Source organism: Protopterus annectens, chromosome 1.part1, assembly GCF_019279795.1.
Source record: "Protopterus annectens isolate FY-2018-M chromosome 1.part1, PAN1.0, whole genome shotgun sequence".
In the NCBI taxonomy this organism is placed as follows: Eukaryota; Metazoa; Chordata; order Ceratodontiformes; family Protopteridae; genus Protopterus; species Protopterus annectens.
The window spans coordinates 1138997261-1139020594 of NC_056726.1; the positions used below are offsets into that span (position 1 = coordinate 1138997261).

The 23334-nt window shown below is 37.9% G+C and overlaps 1 protein-coding gene across 1 annotated transcript in view; it reads right to left on the bottom strand.

The window, feature by feature from the left end:
• LOC122815740 (CD209 antigen-like protein B) overlaps nt 1-23334 on the bottom strand; it is a 1006265-nt gene that overhangs the window by 367350 nt on the left and 615581 nt on the right. Inside the window, exon 5 of the mRNA XM_044088497.1 lies at nt 12644-12789. Within this exon, the coding sequence (XP_043944432.1) occupies nt 12644-12789 (146 nt within the window). The remainder of the gene's footprint in view (nt 1-12643; nt 12790-23334) is intronic.

A 23334-nucleotide genomic window follows, 5' to 3' on the forward strand; every position in this document is an offset into this window, starting at 1 on the left:
TCATGTCATGCCTGGTCACTTCATCCCAAAGTGCACAATGAAAGCTGATTTCTGTCTAAAAAGAAAACTGTCACTATTAAACAATTCATTATAGAAATTAATGTTCTCTGTCAAAGACAAGGAGCTAACTTGCCACAAGTATCTCTACTATGTCATAACCTCTGGTAAAGTATCTGTATCAATGACTGCCCTTCTACTAAAAATGACTACAAAGCCTTGTTGTTCTAAACATTTATTCTTAGGTATAGTTACTTTAATATGAAAAGGAAGAGGACTGTTGGGCCCAAGTGGCCTAATGGCCAAGGTGTTGGCCTCCTAAACCAGGAATTTTAGGCTCAAGTCCCATCTGGATTGACATAATCTTTATACAAATAGAGTTTTTAAAACTTGTGATGTGGCACTTGCATTAAGTACGGAGTTCTGTAGCTGGTGTTCCTAGTAAAGAAGAGGTTCCAATTTCACTACAGTTAACTGGTGTGTGTGTGTGTGTGTGTGTGTGTGTGTGTGTGTGTGTGTGTGTGTGTGTGTGTGTGTTCACTGCTTGTTTGACATTCTAGAGAGAATTTGGGGGTTGAGTGCTGGTATAATAGTTAAGGTGTTTACCTTAGAATCAAGAAGTACAGAGTTTGATTTTCACTAAAGAAAATTTGTCTAGGTTTAAAATAATCCACAATTTCAGCTATCTTAGTACTTAAAAATGAACTTTTAAGGTGGAAAAGAGATTAACATACTGGTTAAGGTGTTTACCTTACAAACACAAAGTGCAGTGTTTAATTTTCATGTGGGGTAATTAGCTATGCTTAAAATGGCCCAAAATGTCAGTTTGCCTAGTACTAATCTATGAACCTATAACATGCAAAAATATAAGGGAAACATTTCTATTCAAAAAATAAATGAGAGTAATGTTTCATTGATAAGATAAAACTAAATCTGTTGCCCTTCAAATAAGTCATCTTTACTTATCTCACCCTTACAAAGAAAAAATATAATAGACACGTATGTCATTTTATAGAACTCATTAATATATGTTTTCTAATTTAAAACAGCCCTAGTCAGACATGAACAGGAAGGCATAAAAGAACAGCCACAACAGTTCTCTTTAGTTTGATAACTCAACTTATCATCAATCAGAAATAAAAAAATACTGAAAATACAAAAAATATATAAGCTGCATCAAATAATTTCTTAATCTGGAATTATCCAAAAAGTTATGAGTAGCCCAAATACTCTAATGATGGTTTATACTGGTATGACAGCCCACCACTGGACCAGTAATCAAGGACCCTCAGTCCTCACCACTGGCAACAGTGGGAGAAGTACACCGAGAGGATGACAAGTACACACCCAGTATTTTCCAGATGCAGCTCTCTGCATCAAGAGCAATTTCCCTTAAGTGCGCACAAAGGCCACAGTTATTCCAGGGCTGGTTTCTCCCTCTTTCTCCAGATCCCCAATAAGACTGCCCACTGACAAAGCTATAGAGTTAAGATCTCAGCTGAGTGGCCAAGCCAAGACCTCCAGCACCCTTTCTATCCAACCAGTGTTTCTTGTCTCTGCCCAAGTAGCTAACACACAGACTCTTTGAGGTTTGAATATATAGACACATACACACACACACACACACACACACACACACCTGGTAAAGGCTTGCACAGGTTTACTAGCTATGCCCCCTTTGCCCAGACTATAAGGTAGTTAGTACTGCCACCAGCCAGCTACTTATCAGCTATTTTAAGGCCATTAACAAAGGGTTTCCAATCTTACTGTGTAATGTTACTATTAATACACATGGTAGCTTGACCAAGAGCAAAGCTATTTGGAGTAGCCTATACAGTGTCACCAAATAAATATGCAAGTGCTCTCAGAACTTAAAACAACCATTGATGGCAGTTGATAGCATTTAGCATCTACCTGTAAAAATACATAGACAAAGGCTTTTCCTCAGAGCTTAGGCAGACCATGGAAGTCATAAATCAATTACCTTCCTACACATTTCAAAACTAGTAATTATTTCACCTTATAGACAATACAGAAAACTTATCAGTACATACATTGTGTCTCTTGTTGCATTTAAACTGAAATATATCATTGCTTATTGTGTAGCCATAAAGTCGTTTAGCCAGCTATTTTTCTAAAATTTACTAGATTGAGGTTAATCTCCTGCATCCCAGTTTCTACTGTTAAAATATATACATTTATACAGTTACAATAGTGCATGTACATTCTGTTCTTTTCCAGTGGGGTACACTGTGGTTACATTTCAAACAGCATTTTGCAAATACCTTCAAGCAGTTTGATATACACATGACATACAGTTCTAATACATTTGTAACACATGCATCTTGTATACATCATGTTGATATTCACAAATGACATAACAATATTTACAAAATTCCAGATAGCTGAGCTGGCAGTATCTCCCTTTGTCACAACTGGTAGATTAACAAGTTCTATCAAATAATTTCTTAATGGTGAATTATCAAAAAGCTATGAATAACCTGAATATGCTAATGATGATTTATACTGGTATATATGCTATCAGAGACTGCCATAATCCAAAATGTACTCCTCTTTCCAAAGAATTGTAGAAATGCTACAGGATGTCTCCAGAATCAAAAATGTAGCATGACACTGTTCTCTCTTCTATAATTAAACAAAAATTAATGGCATTTTCCATATTTTCAGAGTGAGAGCCAGAGCCATACATTATAGATCAACCTGGATGTGGAAAGAAGGGTTTGTGAATTTTAGGTAAGTAACAAAAGCAAGCAGTACAAGGCACCAGGAAAATAAAGCTTCAGATTAGCACCCCTTCCATAAAATAACCTAATCTGACCCATTTCAGCAATAACTTATTAATTATTTTTATATCTACAAAGAAAAAAGTATATCAGGGCAAGTACTCACAAACTGCAAGAATGAAATAACAAACCAGCTAGCACTGAAGGAAGGCTTGACATCAACACTCAAGTTGAAAGCAGGTTTTATTAAGTGAATTCATGAACATAAATACAGGAATAATCCACAAAGCATTTTCGTCAGTTAAAAACAGACTTCATTGGATAAAGCAAGTGCATTGCCGCTGCTTGTTAAGTACTAAACCTCGTTTTGGTCAACCAATGAGAAAATTACATTGCCATTCAAAAAATTAAAATATATACCCCTATAGAAAATGCTTTAAAAACCTTAGTAGTAATAATAGTATGATCCAAAAAAATGATGTTAAAAACCTGTTAAATCAAAAGTATTACATAAAATGTGTCAGTGGGTTCAACTTTATATATTAAAAAAGAAATAAAATGTAGGTGAAATCCTTTCAGCCAAAATTTAAGCAAGAAAAACCTTCATCTAGTGTCATACGGATGTAATTGGATTTGTATTATTTTATAGCTTTGCTCTGTTTTAACACTGGGACAATGGAAATGTTGTCATTCAGTCCTGGAGGCTTGTTTGCCTCAAGTACAATCTGCCAATTTAATTACTTGAATTCTATGGTCATTTTCCAAAGGCCACCCTTACTATACTTGGGTATGCATTCAAGGACAAAAAAGCAGTATGTAGCTTGGTTACATTCCAAGGAGTGCTTATAAAGTGCATTATTGATGTTTTTATTAAGTATGTCTTAGAAGTGTTCATAAACTCTCCTCCTAAGTGTCTGCTCAGTCTTACCTACATAGAACACTCAACATGGTTTGCATTGAGCTAAATATACCACTCCTAAGGTGTTGCAGTTGGAATAAACCTTACCTTCTATGAACCTATTATGACTACTAATAAATATTGTTTCTTTGTTGGAAATGTACTAGCGGTGTTGACATGCACCTCACTTAAAAGTGTCTTACTTTTTAATCATGTCCTTCCTCCCCTTAGCCAAACTTTGATTTTGCAAAATATTTTTCATATTGTGTCCTTTCCTGAAAATTATGTGCACTGTCTTATTGTGCAGTTTACTGAGGTCAGTCAACCTTGTAAATTTGTTCCATTCACTTAGAACTATTTTTCTGATCAGATTGGTGCCACCGTTATACTCACTGACATAAGGGTCTATATTATATCAGCGAAAGCTTAAAAAAGCGGACGCTGATTGATCGACCTAATTTAAGCGAAAGCTTACAATCTCGAACTGTCAGATCAGCGATTTTTTTCTCAGGGAAAAAAATCTCTGATCCAAAACACATACACACAACACAAGCACACCAAACAAACAGAAATCCACACACATATGCACCTAAAATCTGATACCTAACCCTACACTAAACTATGCACACACCACTAACTACCCACTTTTATTTTTTTGTTATATTTTTTTTATTTATCATTTGTTGACCGGGAAAGTCTGACTAGGTTCCACAAAGCCTGTTTTCAGCAGAGGCCCGGGGAGAAATGCTCCAGATGCATGTCTTTGGACTTGCCTTGCCTAAACTTGGTCCAGATGCATGTCTTTGGACTTGCCTTGCCTAAACTTACCTTAACCCAAACCCTAACCCTAAGGTCCGTCAGTATCGCACACTCACCTAACCCGCTCCCTAACCCTAACTCACTTAAATCCGCCCTAACCCTCATGTCCACTCAATCGCACACACACCTAACCTGAGCCCTAACCCTAACTCACCTAAATCACCCTAACACTCACATCCACACAATCACACACTTACCTGAATCCGACCGGTAACTTTCCACCATAACACTGAAAATACCGAAGCAACAGAAACGGACAACCAAATTCTTTCCCTAGGAAAAATTTCGAGTTTCTGCTGCTTCGATATTTTCCACTTTCGAAAAAATAACGTCGATCAATCAGCGTTCGCTTTTTTAAGCATTCGATGATCTAATATAGACCCACATAAACACTCTGGTAATGGTTGACATTCTCATTGTTGGATGAATCAGAAACCTCACCCCCACCCCAGTATTCTTAATACTTAAAATAGGGGCATATTTCTCAGTCTTCTGCTTAATAACTTCACATCTTATTTCTGTAATTAGGGCTAAGGGTTATCCACATTCCAGGAACATAATTTCTAACAATGCAAGTTTGGTTTCAAAATCTGTATCCAGTGAGCATATTTTGCTGTCCCTTACCATTTGTCCTTTGACTATACCTTTATAGGTTCATAGGTTCATAGGTTCATACTAGGCAATCTGCCCTAGGGTATTTATAAGCCTAGCCAGAGTGTGTTTGGCTTTCGCCACCCATTTTAAATGAATTTTGCTATGCCTTTCTTCTGGTGCATAGGGTGTGCACTTGAAAAATAGACAAATGAGTTGGAAAATGTTTTTTTCCTATGAATGGTGGGCAAACTTATTATCCAGTTTGTGTATAGTGATATTCAAATGGTCGACTTTGTCTGCACTACTGTCATATGTGAACTTCAGAATGTTGGTCATATTCTGGGTGTAATCAATAAATTCAAGTAACTTCTTCCTGGTGTCCAACCAAAAAAGGCAGATATCATCCAGGTATGTCTTGTAGAGGGACCAACAGGACGTGTATTGTGATTCGAGTATGAATTTTTCTTCCCACATGGAAAGAACTATGTTTGCATATGGTAGGGCACAACATGTCCCCATAGCAACACTCTTCAACTGGTGAAAGAAATTCCCCTTCAAAGTAAATATAGTCATTTTTAAGAACTAGGTCCATTAATTCAATACAAAGATGGAAATTATTGTTGTTAGACCACTTCTTGTGGCCAGGGCTTCTTCAAACCATAGAAGGCCTATGTCATAGGTTCATAGGTTCATACTAGGCTATCTGCCCTAGGGCATTTATAAGCCTAGCCAGAATGTGTTTGGCTTTCGCCACCCATTTTAAATTTATTTTGCTATGCCCTTTTTCGAGGTTAGTATACTGTGCCTCTGACTAACAGTGACACAGAAGTGATACCCGGGGTAAACCTACGATCTCCCATCCACTCATCAAGATTCCTCTTGAAGAGAGTCAATGAGGGACTCTGCCTAACCTGGACTGGGATTTTATTCCAGAGTGAAGGGAGCCTCTGGGTTATGAATCTGTCCCTCCAGCATGTCCTATTTATTTCAGTGCTGAGGTTCAAGTCTATCGAGCGTAGCTCGATGGGATTTGGATTTTCTGAGGTGCAGCATGTCCATTAATTCTGGGTTGGACATGGCTTTATACATCAGGCACAGATCGCCTCTGAGCAGGCGGTATGCCACTGAGTAGAGCTGGAGTTTCTTTAACCAGGCAGCATATGGCATCTGTTTGAGCCCTTTGATCCTCTTGGTGAGGTACTTTTGGGGTCTTTCCAGTTGCTGCAGGTGTCTGGTAAGGTACATCCCAAAAGGGGCATTGTACTCAATTATGGGCCTGATGAGGGATGAGTAAAGAGGCACGATGACCTCCTCTGATCTAGGTGTGAATCCCTTCATGATTAGGTGGGCTATATAAAATGTTTTTCTAACCACTTTGGCCACGTGGTTGTCAAATGAGAGATTGATATCAACTTGGGTCCCCAGGTCCCTAATTACTTCTTCTGTACTTAATGGATTACCACCTATATGGTAATTTGTGGGCACTTTGTTTTTGCCAAAGGGGATGACTATACACTTTTTGGCATTTAGCTTGAGGCCATGGCTCTGGCACCAGTTGTCTGTTTCTATGAGGCCCTTTTGGAGGATGCTTGTGTCGGCTGGAGAGTCGATTATGGCGCCCAGTTTGCAGTCATCTGTGAACTTGGTCAGCCACAGTCCTTCCGTGTTGGCCTGTACCTCCGAGAAATATATACCGAACAAGAGAGGTCCCAGGACTGAGCCTTGTGGGACACCACTTGTAACTGGTTTGGAGTCTGACATGGCTCCAGCAATTCTAACCATGTGGGTTCTGTCCTTGAGCCAGTTTGCAATCCATCTAGTGACATAGGGGTTTATATTTAAGCTGGTGAGCTTATCTATAATGCCTGAGTGGGGTATTGTATTGAAGGCTTTTGGGAGGTCCAGGTAGGCTGTGTGGACCACCTTCCCCTCATCAATCGCCTTGGTGACTGTTTCAAAGAAATCAACCAGGTTTAAGAGGCAGGATCTGCCCTTAACAAAGCAGAACTGGGTAGGATCCAGTGTCTGTAGGTCCCCAATATCTTTATTTATGAGGTCCATGATGATCCTTTCCATAGCTTTGCAGACCAAGCTAGTCAGGCTTATGGGGCGATAGTTTCCAGGATTGGTTGAGGCACCACCTTTATGGAGAGGGACCACTGTTGCTGTACGCCACTCTTTGGGCACATATCCTGTAGTAAGGCTGAGATTGAACAGTAGTTTTATGTTTGGGTTTAGCTATTCTTGGAGTTCATGTAGGGGCAGCCTGGACACCATCTGGTCCCATTGATGCTGTGTTTTTTGCTTTGGAGATGGCGGCTCTTACCTGAGCATCTGTGATGTCAGATGGGCAGCACTCTGCTGGGATAGATATTTGCCCTTTTGGTGGGGGGGGAGAGTTTGTGCTGAACCTGTCAGCTAGGATGTTGGCAATGTCTGTGGGTTCAGTGTATTTTTTGTCATTTTGGACTAATTCTGAGCATATCTGGGAATTACCACCCAGGTTCCTAACATAACTAAAGAAAGCCTTGTGATTATCCTTAGTGTCCTGTGCAATTTTTCTCTCGAAGCTGGCCTTAGACAATTTTATGAGTGCCCGTAGTTTTTTGCTAATACTGATCAGTGATGCCTTCCCTTTTTGGGATTTTGCTCTGTCATTTAGTAGCTTCCTCCTTCTATTGTATAGTTTGTTTATGGCTGGGGTCCACCAGACAGGATGTCTGCCTTTGGAGGATTGGGTCTTGGTTTTATTTGGGATCGCATGATCCATGCATTCCTGAAGGTGTTCATAGAATGCATTTATAAAGGATTCCACAGTCTGGGCCGTATTTTCCACAGGCCCGGGGGCTTTGAAGGATTCCACCTTGGTTTTGAGGAGTGTAAAATTTGCTTTAGAAAAGTTTTTCACTGTGGTTTTCTGGGCAGGGGGTGGGGTCGGGATATGAATATCCAGTGAGATTAGTTTATGGTCTGATCTTACCAGTGAGGGATACACTTCTGGTCTGGAGCATAGAGTCCCCATGTTGGTGATGATCAGGTCCAGTATGTTTTCCCCTCTTGTGGGAGTGGTAACAAGTTGTTCCATAGCATTTGAGTTTATAAATTCTAGGAACCTTTAGACTATGGTGTTGGAGCTAGAGTAATGCTCCCAGTCTATGTTTGGGTAGTTGCAGTTGCCCAATATAATGGTGTTTGGAGAGATCTTCATATTTTCCAGTGTTCTCAGGAAGGCCGAGTGGGGTTCCTGGGTTTGGGAGGGAGGTCTGTAGCAGGCTATAAACTGGAAGGCAGTTTTACCCACTGTTAGTTGCACATGGATAGTCTCTGATGCTTCATGCTTTGCCACCAGCCTGGGGGTGTGGGTATCTTTGATGAATATCAATACCCCCCCCTCCTTTTGTGGTTCGGTCCAAGTTTTGGGGCCGAAAAGCATGGTATGAGGTATAACCTGGTAGTGCTGGGGTGCTCTCGGGAGCCCTGAACCAGGTTTCTGTTACTGCACAGATATCGATGTTCTCCATGCTAAGGAGAGTTTCGAGTGTGTGCATCTTGAGGTTTAGACTTCTGGCATTGAGTAGCATTACTCTTAGTTTCTTATCCCTTGTGATACCTATGGAGGTGGGTTTGTCTTTTGAGCCTTGCCTAAAAAAGGCACTATGGGGTAGCAAGAGCCTTTGCCAATATCCGAAAGCCCAGGGTGACAGGTGCAAGCCGTCCCTAGCGAAGCATCGTGGCTTGTCTAGCATATCATCCCAAGCTGACAGGCATTGGATCCCCTTTGAATGACACCAGTACTTAAGCCAATTGTTGAAATTGATCATCTTGTCTTTATATTGTGGCATCATTCTTGGTGAGGGTAAGATGCTACTCAAGGTCAGGGTCATACCGGCCTGGGCTACATGCTCAGAGAGCTCCTTTATGTCTCTTTTCATGTAGTCCAGGGTAGTACGTCTCAGGTCATTCACACCAGCATGGACAATGACTGAGTCATATTTGTACTTGCCTTGGAGTGACCTGAGTGCTTGTGTTATGTGGCGGATCCTTGTTCAGCCTGGTGAGCGGGACGTCAGTGTGCCTGACGATAGAGTCACCTATTACAAGTGTATCAGGTGTGTTGTTTAGTCTTAAGGGCTGTGACTGTTCGGCACACTGGCTTTGTGAGATATGTGTTGCATGTGTTTTGTTTTGGGGTAGCGGTTGCTTGGGTGTCTGCTTTGGAGGTCTCTACTGCTTAGGCAGATCTTTATTTAGAGCCTCCGAGTATGTTTTTGTGTGATTATGTGTTTGGTTTGCTGTCGTGGTACGTCTATGTGAGGCTGGAATTGTAGTGAGTGTGGTTTCCTTCTCCTCCTGACTGGTTATGCCAGTACTGAGTTGAGAGAGCTTAGCCTCCAGTTTGGCTATATGGTTGCATCTCTCACATGTGTTGGAATTTGTTGGGAGGAGGAGAGGGTTGTCTGTGTACATGTGTACATGAGGCAGTTGTAACATTGCCTCAAGATTCCCAGAGTCACCAGCTGGACCGGAGAGGAGATTGACAACTGACCTTTGGACATGCTAGAATAATATTGGGAATTCCTTAATAATTGAAAACAAGGGCCAGTGGGGAGTGAGAGTGTAGTGCTTTTAATTTTTAGTGCTGACTTATATAATTGCTTTAGTGAGCAAGTGCCAGGTAACTTAAGTGCAATGTGTTACAGGTAACTTAAATGCAAAAACAACAAACAGTAACTTTCTTTCAAGTTTCATGGGGTACTACACTGAATAAGTCTACTATATCAATAGTTACAAAAAGGATGTCTTTATTGAATAAATCTAGTGTGAGAGTTCTTAAAAAATCACAAGACTCTTTCAAGATTTTGTTCTCATTTAACCAAAGATTTTTCACTTTAAATTCTACAAGATTGGCTAGTGGTTCTTTTTCTGATCCTTCTCCTGAAACAATTAACCTCAGGGGTGATCCCTCTATGTCCTTGTGTATTTTTGGTATGCCAAAAATGGACGGTATTCTGGGTTTGTCATTTTTGAGATAGGAAAAAGTACTAAAACTAATAGAGCCATTTAGTACCATGTCTTTAAGGGCCAAGCCTATATTGTTGTAGGCTATGTTTATCTCATTTCTGGAAGCAGAAATATATTTGTTATTTTGTCATCATAGTTTAACACAGTTAACATTTTACTTTCATTATATCAATTTGTCCATAATGACAGTCCCCCCTCCCTTGTCAGGTTTCAATACTCTTATATTATTATCAGATCTTATTTGATCCAAACTACACTTCTCATTTGTTGAAAGGTTGTAACTAAACTTGTTCTTTGTAATTTCCCTTCTCAGTTCATTTTCAAGCACAATTTCAACATTTTTAAATTGTGGGTGGAGGGGGATATATGTACTCTTCCTATGGAGTTTGTTGCTCTGTTCAACTACAGAGTTCTGTTTTTCTAAGATCTTTACGTTAATTTTACATAGAAACATTTTTAAGTCAATGATTGTTTTACTTATATCACAGTGTGTGTGTGTCTGTGTGTGTGTGTGTGTGTGTGTGTGTGTGTGTGCGTGTGTTTGTGTTCGTGCGTGCACAAGGGCACATGTATATATCTGTCGATACATATCTATAGCTATATATGTATACACATATATTTCTGTGTATATATAGATATAGATGTAGATATAGATATGTACATATAGATACATTGCATATGTAAGTGAATGAAGAACAAACATCAAAAGCCAGAACTGAGTAATTGAGATCAACAAATTAGGATACAGTGACAAATGTAAAACAAAAAAATGGATTTAAATGCCAGAACAAAGAAATCAATTACTTTATTAAAGTGCAAATCCACCCGCAAAGCTTTTGTGACAATCCCTTCCTCAATGCATATAATACACAACTTGAGCTTTATATACAACACATGACTTCATCATCCATAGCATCATTGCAGATTACTAGCCTATTGACCCAGACGTCATTTTAAGCCTAGCCATTATAACCCAATGTAATACCATACAGGTACTAGTCAGCACCCATGATTGCATTTAGTAATGACTGCCCCTATCCAGGAGGGTTGTGGGTGCTTTCCCGGGTAAGAACTTATGGTGCCCCATCCATTTATCCAGGTTCTTCTTGAACTGGGGGATAAATCTATCACTTCAGCATGTCCTATTTAAGTTGCTGGCCATATTTAAGTCCTTGGAACAGGTAACCCTAGACCCATTTGATTTATGGTTATGCAGTAAGTTCATTAGGTTTGGTCTTGGGTTGCTCTGTAGACCAGGCATAAGTCTCTCCTAAGAAGTCTATACGATTCAGAGTGTAGTGACACGGATTTTAATCAGTATATGTAAGGCACATGCTGGAGGCCCTTGATCTTCTAAATTAGAAACCTCTGATGTCTCTCTAATTTCTTTAGGTGTTTAGTACGGTATATACCGGATGGGGCATTAGACTCAATTATGGGTTTGATAAGTGCCGAGAATGTGTGTGTGTGTGTGTATGGGGGGGGGGGGTTATAACTTCTTTTGCTCGCAAGGTGATGCCTTTACTAATCAAATGAGCTATGTGGAAAGCTTCCCTTACAATGGTAGACATGTGGTGGTCGAAGTTAAGGTAGCGGTCAACCTGTGATCTCAGGTCCCTTACCACTTCATGGGTACTTAGGGTATTGTGGTGATGCATTTCTTTGCAATCAGTTTGAGACCATGACTAACACACCACTCGTCGTTTGTGTGAGACCATCCTGAAGTATCCTGGATCATTTGGGGTTTCAATGATTGTACTTAGTTTGCAGTCATCTGCAAACTTGGTCAGCCACAGCCCTTTAGTTTTGATTTGAACTTCACATTTTCCAGACAAAAAAAATGAAAGACACAGCACTATATAACACACACACACACACACACACACACACACACACACACACACACACACACACACACACACACACACAAATTAAAAAGCATCATAAATAAAATCCTTAAAAGGGTTCTTCTTTTCATTTCATTTTCATTTATTTATATTTTAATAAAGGCTTTAAACTAACTAAAGTTAGTTGGCTGAATATTGCTGAATTTTAAGATTATAAGCTGGTCATGCACCTAGTTTGAATGTGTCAGTTAGTTTAAAACCTGTATTAAAATGTAAACAAAATTGAAATTAAAATAATTTTAAGTTGTTTTTATGACTCTTTTTAATTATATATGTGTGTATATTATATAGTGCTGTCTCTTCAATTTTCTTTCTGGAAAATGTGAAGAATTTTTATTGGATGATGAAGTCATGTGTTGTATATAAAGCTACATTTTTAAATTGTGGGTTATATGCATTGAGGAAGGAGTTTTACCAAAAGTTTTCCTGTTGGATTTGTCCTATAATAAAGCAACTGAGTTTTCACTTCTGGCATTGAGATCTGTTTTTTTGTTTTGCATATGTGACTAAAGAAGCCTCTTCAGAATTGCACAGTGCATCTACAATATATGCAGCTCTTTATTTGATGAGTTAGATTATGGTTTAGCACAGATGGTTATACATCAGTGGCTGGTATGATTAACCATGTATCAATATATAAAGGTATTACTTGCTTCACCTACTTGTTCCTGGTCAGAATTGATTACTATCAGATGGGAATTGTCTTCCTCACATGCACGTCTAGCATCATTCCAGTTCTTATAGTCATCTGAAAACGTGTAACACATTAGGAAACACTCCCAACCATTATTGCAGGTTTGCCGTTTACCTGGAATTATAAAACAGTTTTAATAAAATGTCCTACCTGTCTCTTCCTGAAACATTTATTTATAAAACATTAAATAAGAAAACATTCATTTTAACAGGACACAGTGTTACATATAGAAATATTACAGTTAATCTGCCACAGTAAATATACTGAAGATCACACCCTATAATGTCTGCATACACATGGATTCATAATGCATAAATTTAGGTATCTAACCATTAATAAGGGGAAGAAAAATAATATTAATAAAAGCAAAGATAAAAGAATTCTATTTTAAACTGTGTTTCCCTCCAGTCTACATTGTAATACCATATCTTAAACCTTATACTAGTCCTTATAACGTGTGCACAAATAGTAACATTTATAGAATTTCATTGTTCACTTTGTGGTTTCTGACCCTTTCAGTATGTTGACCATCAGACCACTGTTCCCACTTTGGACGTTCATTCCTCTGGGTCACCTCAACTGTTTTGAACTCCACACCACAACACCCTACTCTTTGTCTGTCTGTGTGTCAGCAGCTGAAGCAATTATGTGATAGCTGTCTACTATGCCATTTTCCCCCTTTCTCTCAATGCACAATTATTCCAGCTTGTTATTCAGTGAGATATGTCATCACCCCAATTGCTTGTGGGTCTGGATTCACCCCCAGGTCCAGGATTATGCAAGTTTAAAGATGGACCATAATTATCCCAAGACCATAGAACCACATGGCATAATCTTAGCAGTTGTGAGCTGAATTTTGTATTAACATGATAAAGTTTTTTTTTCTATAAACTAAACCCCTTTCCTTAGCAGCTACCATGAGCACATGCATCATGTTACGGTTCCCTAACACCTTCCTCAAGATGCATGTATAATCTTGCACATGTGGTTCAAAAAGATTATGCATGCATCATGAAAAAGATATTATAGAACTTTATAGATGAAGGCAACCATATATGAGTTGTTAGAGCCAAGCCCTATCAGTAATCCATAATGTTACTTTCCTATCACCTTCTAGTCCAGTAGGTGTTGGCTTTGCATTGGACTGATGGACATTTTCCACAAGAATGAATGATTCAGTGTTGTCCCCTCATTTCCTTCCCCTCTCACTAAGTCCTATAGAATATTCAGCACTTCAGAATATGGTGTTACCTGGGTCATAATCAGAGCTTTAACCCTTTATACTACAAAACTGGATCATTTACTGAAATTTAGCAAAATTGTACTGTAAAGAATGTTCATGCTTTTTGCTAACATTTAACATGCCTCCTTTATTTTATAATGTTAAAAGTAAATGTAAGTAAGGAAAAGTTTTGCTGTAGGGGCTGCACATTCAGTGTATGGAGTTTGTCATATACTCCTTGTCCCTGTACCTATCAAGTCTGCTAGGGATATCAGCTCAGAGAAAAGTGAAATACATTTATTCCAGTTTCTCCAAGTTGGCACAACCAAGGGAAATATATTTAGGGATCAGGCAAATGGGGTCAGATTCCCACATCCCGAGGGGGCAAGGGGGCTACATAAATATGTTTTGTGACTGTAGATTGTATTATATATTTTGCTGATGTGTTCTCTGCTAAAATATTGAACTAGAAGACTGTCTGCTCCCCGTTTTTAATGATTTAATGCTTTGGCAATGATTGGTTGAACTGCATGCATTTTTTTTGTCTGTTGTTGCTTTTTTTCAGTGGACTAGAAGAATATAATGTGAATTTTATTTTTTTCACTTTACACTTTGTTCCAGGCTTTTGAAAACAGAGTTTAGATCTAGCTATAGATGGATACATAAATAGATATACAATATTTGGTGTTGCCTCAAAAATCAGAGGATGCAGGTGGGGGTGGATATCCCTTGCAAAAAAAAATGTGTGTGTGTGTGTGTGTGTGTGTGTGTGTATTTGTTTTGTGCTTCTATGGGTTTAGAAGTGTCACTTTTGCAAGCTTATGATCTCCCAAGGATTTAGATATATTACCTTGGTGTACTGTGTCAGTTAAATGGCATTCAAATTAGCGGATCTGTGACTATTGGAAGTCATAACAAATACAGGTTAAACCCAATCCTTCTGGACAGACTGCATCAGAATCCTTGACACTTTCAGACATTGGTATCAATTTTTGGATGTTTGTGTTGAAAATGAAGCTATTATGCTTCTGAAACAATAGGAGGCGCATAATCATATCTCATGAGTAGTATATGAATACAATTTTACTATGATTAAATGGATCTTGAAACATGTTAATCAAGCAGAAGTTATTTTTTGAGACAAAAATGGGGGCATGTGACAGAAGAGAATGGCAAAATTAAATATCAGCCCATTTCTGGCCAATCTTTATTTTTATGGGCATAATTATCAGTCAGCTTATACTGTTCAAGATTTTTCAGACACAAGGCAATTCCAGCAGATTAATTCTGTACCACAACACTGGGAAGAACCAACAAAACAATCACATATGGTTCAGGAGCAGTAAAAAGGATCACTTCATTTGAAAACAATAAAATCTATATAAACGTCCACATGGAGTGCATCCTCAGGTATACAGAACAGAAGTTTGATAATTAAATAGGTTGGGCCTTCCAAGCTTTTCAGCTTATTGTTCAGTCTTGGCACATAGCTTAAGTCAATTAAAGTAGATGCACTGGTTAAAGCTATCGCAAACACTGAATGCAAAAATAAAGAATATTTTACAATATTTTTTATTTTCTAAATGGCCTTATCTTCAATGCAGTTTTTATAATATCCATACCTTTTAAGTCAGGTTCCCTATCAGACATTAGAATATCAATCCACTTGTATTATCTGTTTTCTACTAATGTTAATAGGTCACCACCTCTTGTATTATCATGTCCTACCAGCAGTACAACAAATGTAAAAGTATGTTCTTTTTTAAAAAGTAAACAAAAGAACACAAATCCACAGCATAAACGTTCGTTCAGAAAAAATAATTATTCCAAGTAATAACTGGCAGAACGACCATGGCAGCATAAACAAAACAAAGAATTTATATATATATATATATATATATATATATATATATATATATATATATATATATATATATATATATATATATATAAATAACTCTAAAAATGTTTATTGAAGAGGTAAGCGCTTTCACATAAAAATGCTTCTTCAAACCTTTACCCAGAATAAAAAATGGTCAAATATATATTATACAAAAATCAAATCTACCAATACGGATTCACATTCAATTATCAACACCAATTAATATAAATCTTCTAAAAGAACAAATAAATCTAATAGACAAACTATAAAAATACTATGAAAACATTATAAAAACTTATAAAATCAAAGTGTATATAGAAATATATGTATAACATATATAACAAATAATGTATTAAAACAAACTATTTATTTAGGTACCCTCCGCTTTTTCAGAAAAGGTTTTATGGAAGCTCGTTCAGTAAGACCATGGCCCCTATCAGCTCTTAGGATTATCATCCAATTATTTTCTTTGAACTCAGTGTGGTTCCGTATGTCTCCAAAACGTAAACTAGGGACAGCAATGCCAATCATTCTAAAGGTGAAATTATGTGTCTCACCATGTTCCATAATATGCATAGAGAGGGCATTACTAGCAATACCCTTCCTTATATTATATATGTGTTTGCTAATTCTATCATGTAGTTTTGCCTACATAAAAAGACAAACAGATCGCACACTGGGCAAGATAAACAACATTCATAGTCTTACAGTTCGCATTCACATTAAAAGAGAAAGGTCTTTTGGTATGTGGGTGAACAAACAATACAGATGTATTGATATAATCACAGAAATTGCAACACCCACATGGTATGGTAGTGCCTGATTTAACAGACCCATTGTGCAATGTTTTCTGACCACAAATAATTCTCTTTAAATTCTTTTTATTCCTAAAAATAAACTTAGGACTGGTGCCAACAATATCACCTAATTCAGGATCAACTTGTAAAATAGACCAACACTCCCTGAAAATACCACAGAGTGTATTTTGATCTCTTGTAAAAAATAGTGGAATTCTCACACAATCAGAATGTCTCTTAACCATAGGTTTAGCTAAATCTAAATTAGTTAACTTAGGTCCATAATAAGGAGCTGCTGGTCCTACTCTGAGGGAATTCAAATCACACCAATTAAGCTGAATTTCTTCTTTGGTATACCCTCTGAAAACAAGTCTTTGTTGTAAATCACTAATATCAGTACAAAAACCATCAACAGTAGGACTGAGTCTCGAGGCTCTAATTCCTTGACCACGTATTAAGTTCTGAAACACGTGTTTGTCTTTTTATGTAGGCAAAACTAATCGCCCCTTGCATGATAGAATTAGGGAACACATATATAATATAAGGAAGGGCATTGCTAGTAATGCCCTCTCTAAGCATATTATGGAACATGGTGAGACACATCATTTCACCTTTAGAGTGATTGACATTATTGTCCCTAGTTTACGTTTTGGAGACATACGGAACCACACTGAGTTCAAAGAAAATAATTGGATGATAATCCTAAGAGCTGATAGGGCCATGGTTTTAATGAATGAGCTTACATAAAACCTTTTCTGAAAAAGCGGAGGGTACCTAAATAAATAGTTTGTTTTAATACATTATTTGTTATATATGTTATACATATCTTTTCTTTATATTTCTATATACACTTTGATTTTATAAGTTTTTATAATGTTTTCATAGTATTTTTATACTATGTCTATTAGATTTATTTGTTCTTTTAGAAGATTTATATTAATTGGTGTTGATAATTGAATGTGAATCCTTATTGGTAGATTTGATTTTTGTATAATATATATTTGACCGTTTTTTATTGTGTGTAAAAGTCTGAAGAAGCATTTTTATGTGAAAGCGCTTACCTCTTCAATAAATGTTTTTAGAGTTTTATATATATATATAAAAATTCTTTGTTTTGTTTATGCTAGTTTCTGATAGACATACATATTTGTACAAGGAATTCACATATATTTCTCCTTATTTCAGACAGGCGATCACTTGTTCTCTCTTTCAAATTTCTATTTGAACAAAGACAAAACACCTATGCCCAACATGACATTACCAACATCAAAGTTTATTCATATAAGAAAAACACATGTTAAGCTAAACATTCATCCAAATAATTGGAATGGACTTCCTCAGAAAAAAACTAATCAAGAAAAATGTCATTGCATTTAAAATTGTTACACAAAATCATGTGATCACAAGTGACCAATAAATAATCATCTTGAACAAATAATCTATTTAAAGGGACCCTGACAAGTAAACAGAAAATGTAGTTAAAAGCGGTGAACACTAATAAATAATAATTAAAAAAAATGTACTCCAGAAGTACAGTTTCCAGTCAGCTTTGACTGGGAAATCATTTATCTCCCACTAAGATAGATGAGTCAGCAAATGTCATATTCTCCATTCCAGTTTCTTAGGAACTGTGTCTGCCAAATGAACCTGGGTCACATCATTTTCTGCACTTGTACTTGTTTTACATAGTGATTGTTGCTGCTGAGTATTTTTAAAGCATTTTTTAATTTTGTGGCAAAAATAGTCATTTCAGTTTGTTGGTTTTCCTTCCGTTTTCTTCCAAATTGCCTTGCAGATGGGTGAATTAGCCAGGAACTTAGTTGCTTGATAGTTGTTGTTTACACTTCACTAGAGAGCTACTTTTTTGTGCTTACATTAAGAAACTCCAGGATCATCCATCTTGTCACAAAAGTTGTTTACCTGATTTTTCTGAGTTGGACACAACTCAAGGGAGCTTAATGTGTGTTTATTGTCTAGAGGGTACAGGAGTCAAATTTCAAGCTTAAAGTGTGGTTGATTATTGGCTAACAGGCACATGAGTCCATTTTCAAGCTTTTGTTTTCTTTGTGATATATCTGGCAAGCCTGCTCCGTACTGCCCACCATGCAGCAAGAGTTAACAGTCCCATGTATTGTAGCAAATGTTTAGACAATAAAATGTTCCTATATAATTAGTATTATGTCCTAAACCTGTAAAACAGCATAGCATTGCATGGAATTAAGCTTAAAGCAGCTAGCTTCCACACTGACTAGCACTACGTTATCCTAGCACTATATAACATCTTTCCCTTTGCCTCAGAAACTAAGTTGTGTACAGAATGCCACTTCCATATCCTAGCATTATGCAACATCTTGCCCTTATCCCCAGGAACTACCCTAGAGGCCCTTGCTAAAACCCAATCTTTAATCCTTAACAGTCCAAATTATAACAGGACCAGACCACACAGATAAGCAATCTCCTAATGTCACTGTGGCCAGCTTGATAGATTTAGGCATACTGAGGCAATGTAGCAATTGTCTCGTGTTCTCAGCAATCAGTTAATCATTACAGAAATACACAACTTCCTTGTAGGCAAATATGTCATATACAAATGAGGTTGTCACACTACATCCCTCACACATACACTCACCACACACACACACACACACACACACACACACACACACACACACACACACACACACACACACACACACACACACACACACACTGTCTTATGCTGAGGGGTTTGAAAGAAGCCTTCCCAAATGTCAAAGACCTCCACAGCTGCCTGATGGCAACACTGCTCTTCAACAATCACTAAAACCCACAATAAAAGCAACACTAAACATTTCATATAAGCCTGTACCCAGCGGTCTGCAAGAACAAAGCCCATCAGATAAGCATATACCTCACCTAATACTCGTGTCATTGAGGACTCCTTTGTGTGACACACAGATGTCCCTCTGATCAGGTTAGACAAGGAGAGAATAATGATTAGCTACTTATTTGCAGCCAGAATCCACAATAACATGCACACACTCAGGTCATCTATCATAGTCCATGTGGGTGTAAATAACCTGAGACATCACTAGACTGTATGAAAACAGAAATAATGGTCATCTTGGAATATTTGTCACAGACAGGTATGCGCTTCGCACTGAGCAACATTCTCCCTTAACCAAGGATAATGCCAGAGTATGGACATAACATGATTGATTTTGATAATTGGCTTAGTGTCTGTTGTCACTCCAGGTGATCCAATATCTGTCAGTATGGGAGGTAATGGTCAACAGATCACATTGCTTTGCCAAGGATGGGCTGCACCTGTGCCCCCTAACATTTTGGATGTTTGCTAAAACATCATCCGCACATTAGAGTCTTTTTCAGGCAATGCCAAAATTACAAAAACTACCAACATATTGAAAAAGTCTCCAAGCTACATTAAGGTATTACTACTCAATGCTAGGAGCCTAAATAAAAAAAACTCCACGTGTCTCCTCATGCTGGAGAATGTAAACATCTGTGCTGTCACCTATACTTGGCTTAAAGCCATAGAATGTACTCTGGCATTGCAAAGCTACAGTGCCTTCTACACAGTTAAACCAACAATGTCACAGACTGGGGCCAAAGGTGGAGGTTTCTTGATCTATGTTGCCCACAAGCATACCTCCAGGTTTGTTAAACAGGATTATACCATGAAACTCATCCAGGTGCAAGTCACTGTGTATAAGGACTCTTACCATATCATGGCTAGCTACAGGTCACCGTCTATATTCCTAGTGTTTCATAACTCTTACCTGAATATACTAGTGGCACTCATCATCCAACCAAACACCCTATTCATGGGTGATATAACTACCTCTTAATAGACTGGGAAACTTACACTGCCTCAAACTCACAGGCAGAATGCTTTCCGGACTTTAACACAAACACACTGGCAAAGACGGAGCAGACTCCAACCAGGGTCATACTGGATCAAATACTCACCCCCCCCCATGTCAAGTGAGGTCAGATCATAAAGCTGTCTCCTTTGAAGGAAAAAAATCAACTCAGAAAACCCAGCTGAATTAGTAACATTTAATAGCTATTCTAGGGTAAAATACATCTTATTAAGTGACAATATGTCAAAATTAAAGCTTGCTCTAACCCTGAAAATATGACTATATATGCAGAATTATTCACAGATACCTTATATAAACATGTAAATGGGTGAATAGAGGCTGCTATACCTACCAGAAGTAAACCCCAAAACAAACACTAAAACAAACCCCATTGGTGCAATCCTCACCTAAACTGGATATATAATAAGAGAGAAAAACTCATAGCCAAAATCAAGAAGTGCAACTCACATAAAGACAAGTGCTCACTTATACATGTAAACAAAAAACTAAGAGGTCTAATAAAGTCCATCAAGGCCAGGGTAGCCTTGCAGGCTAAACACAATCACAAGGCCTTCTTCAGCTATGCCCAGAACCTTAAAGATAACACACAGCAGTGTGTTGAAATGGTGGTGAACGGTACCTGTGTTCACCAATCATGGTGATGCAGCAAATATACTGGCTGATAAATTCAGGACCATTTGAGACACTCTTCAACTACAGACTTGAAAAACACTATGTTCCAAGTGAATGAAGGACTACAACAATCATTCCCATCCACATGAATGGACCAACAATCAATGCATGGAACTACAGATCCATCAGTCTATCAAGCTTAATATGCAAAGCCATAGAAAGATTTATCATGAAAATAATAACCAAGGACACTGGTCCATCTATAGACACTGGATCCATTCAAATTTGACTTTGTTAAAGAAAAGTCATGCCTTCTTAAACTGGTAGACTTCTTTCACAGGGTCACCAAGGCAATGGAAGATGGTTAAACAGTTCATACTGCGTATAGTGACCTGGTCAAGATATTCAATGCAATACCCCACTCAGGCATTGTTGACAAGCTCTCTGAGTTGAGCATAATCCTCTATATAACTCAATAGATTGCCAATTGGCTCACAGACAGGACCCAAGAAGTCAGAATTACTGAGACCACCTCCACCAAGAGACTGGTCACCAGTGGAATACCCCAGGACTCCATGCTGAGCCTGTGCCTGCTTGGCATCTATTTCTTGGACGTCAAGGCCAACATTCAAGGCCTCTGGCTCACCAAATTCACAGATGACTGTAAACTGGGGTGCTATTATAGAGTTCCCCAAAGACATCAATATCTTGCAAGAAGATTTAACACATAAATGACTGGTGCCAAATCCATGATCTAAATCTCAATGCCAAAAAAATGCATTATAATGCCTTTTGTGAAACTTCTTACCCAAGTTAATTACTCCATCGATAAAACACACCCTAATGCCTGACTCAGTAGTAAGGGATATCAGAATATTTGTAGACAGCAATCTGCCCTTTGATCAACACATAGCTAAGAGAGTAAGAAAATCATTTTATGTCGCCCAGTTAAGGGTATAGTATCCATGACCACGGAAGTTATAATACTGCTCTACTTGGCACTTATCAGACCTATCATTCAGTACAATGCTGCCTTTGCAATGTTCTCAACCAGATACTTGTAATAGTTGGAATGCCCACAAATGTTACTTACCAAGAGAATTCAGGGCATGAACAACCTGTCCTACACTAATTGCTTAAATGCCCTCCTCTGTACTCACTCTCTTACAAGCTGTTGATAGGGGATTTATGCCTGGCTTACTGGGTTTCCTCAGACGCAGTCTTGACAGATCTGTTGTACTTGGGCAAAACAAACAGAACCAGAAACTCTAAATCCAAGGATCTGAACTTCATTTGTGACATAAACAGAATGTGCTGGAGAGACAGATATCTGCCACAGAAGATCCCTATGCTCTGGAACAGGCTCCCCATCCATGCAAAACAGAGTTCATCTCTTACCCTCTTCAAAAAGAACCTTAATGATTGGATGGGAAATTGTAAGTTTATCCCTGGTCTGGCCCCCATATCCCTTATGGGCAGAGGTCATCAATACGAAAAGTATTATCCTAACCAATAAACCCCTTACAAATCACTTAGTTATAGGGTCATAGGATTATAGGAGGTTACTAGGCTAATGACCCTGGGTCCCTTACAAGCCTAACCAAGAGTTTATCCCCAAAAAGAAACCTCAGTCAGCACCTGCCACCCCTGTCAGTAATGGGCAGAGGTGGAACCCCTGTAACAACATTACTGTATGGTATTACTTTACATTTTCTTAATTGCAAAAGTAATTAAGAAAATTATATGAGTATACAACTATATTTATACTCCTTTTCTGAGATTTGAGTATCATGTTTGTTTAATTTATGTTAGAAACAAATCCTTTTTATTTATTCAGAGTTCTTTCATATGTCAACCAAAAGTGTAAGGCTATTTTTCCCTCTTGTATTTCCATGTGCTTTTTAGCAGATTTTTTGGGCTGTAAATTTAGTTTGTGTAATGACTTTTAGAATGTCAGCATCAGCTTAATCTTAAATAATTTCCAAGAAATAAAGTAACTGAATAAAACCAAGCAAGTAATTTATTCCCACAAATGGATGTACACAACACAAGTTTAAAACCTTTCACCTAAGAACAGGCTTCATCAGGCATAGCAAGGTATAAAAGAACAATACCTCAAATGTTCCTTAAATACAAAAACTAGACTCACATGATACACTTAGTTAAAGACATAAATATACATGCTGAGGTAATTCTTTAAGAACAGACTTTAAAGTCACATAACCATTTAAGTCAGGTTGTATATGTGCTCTCATGTTATGA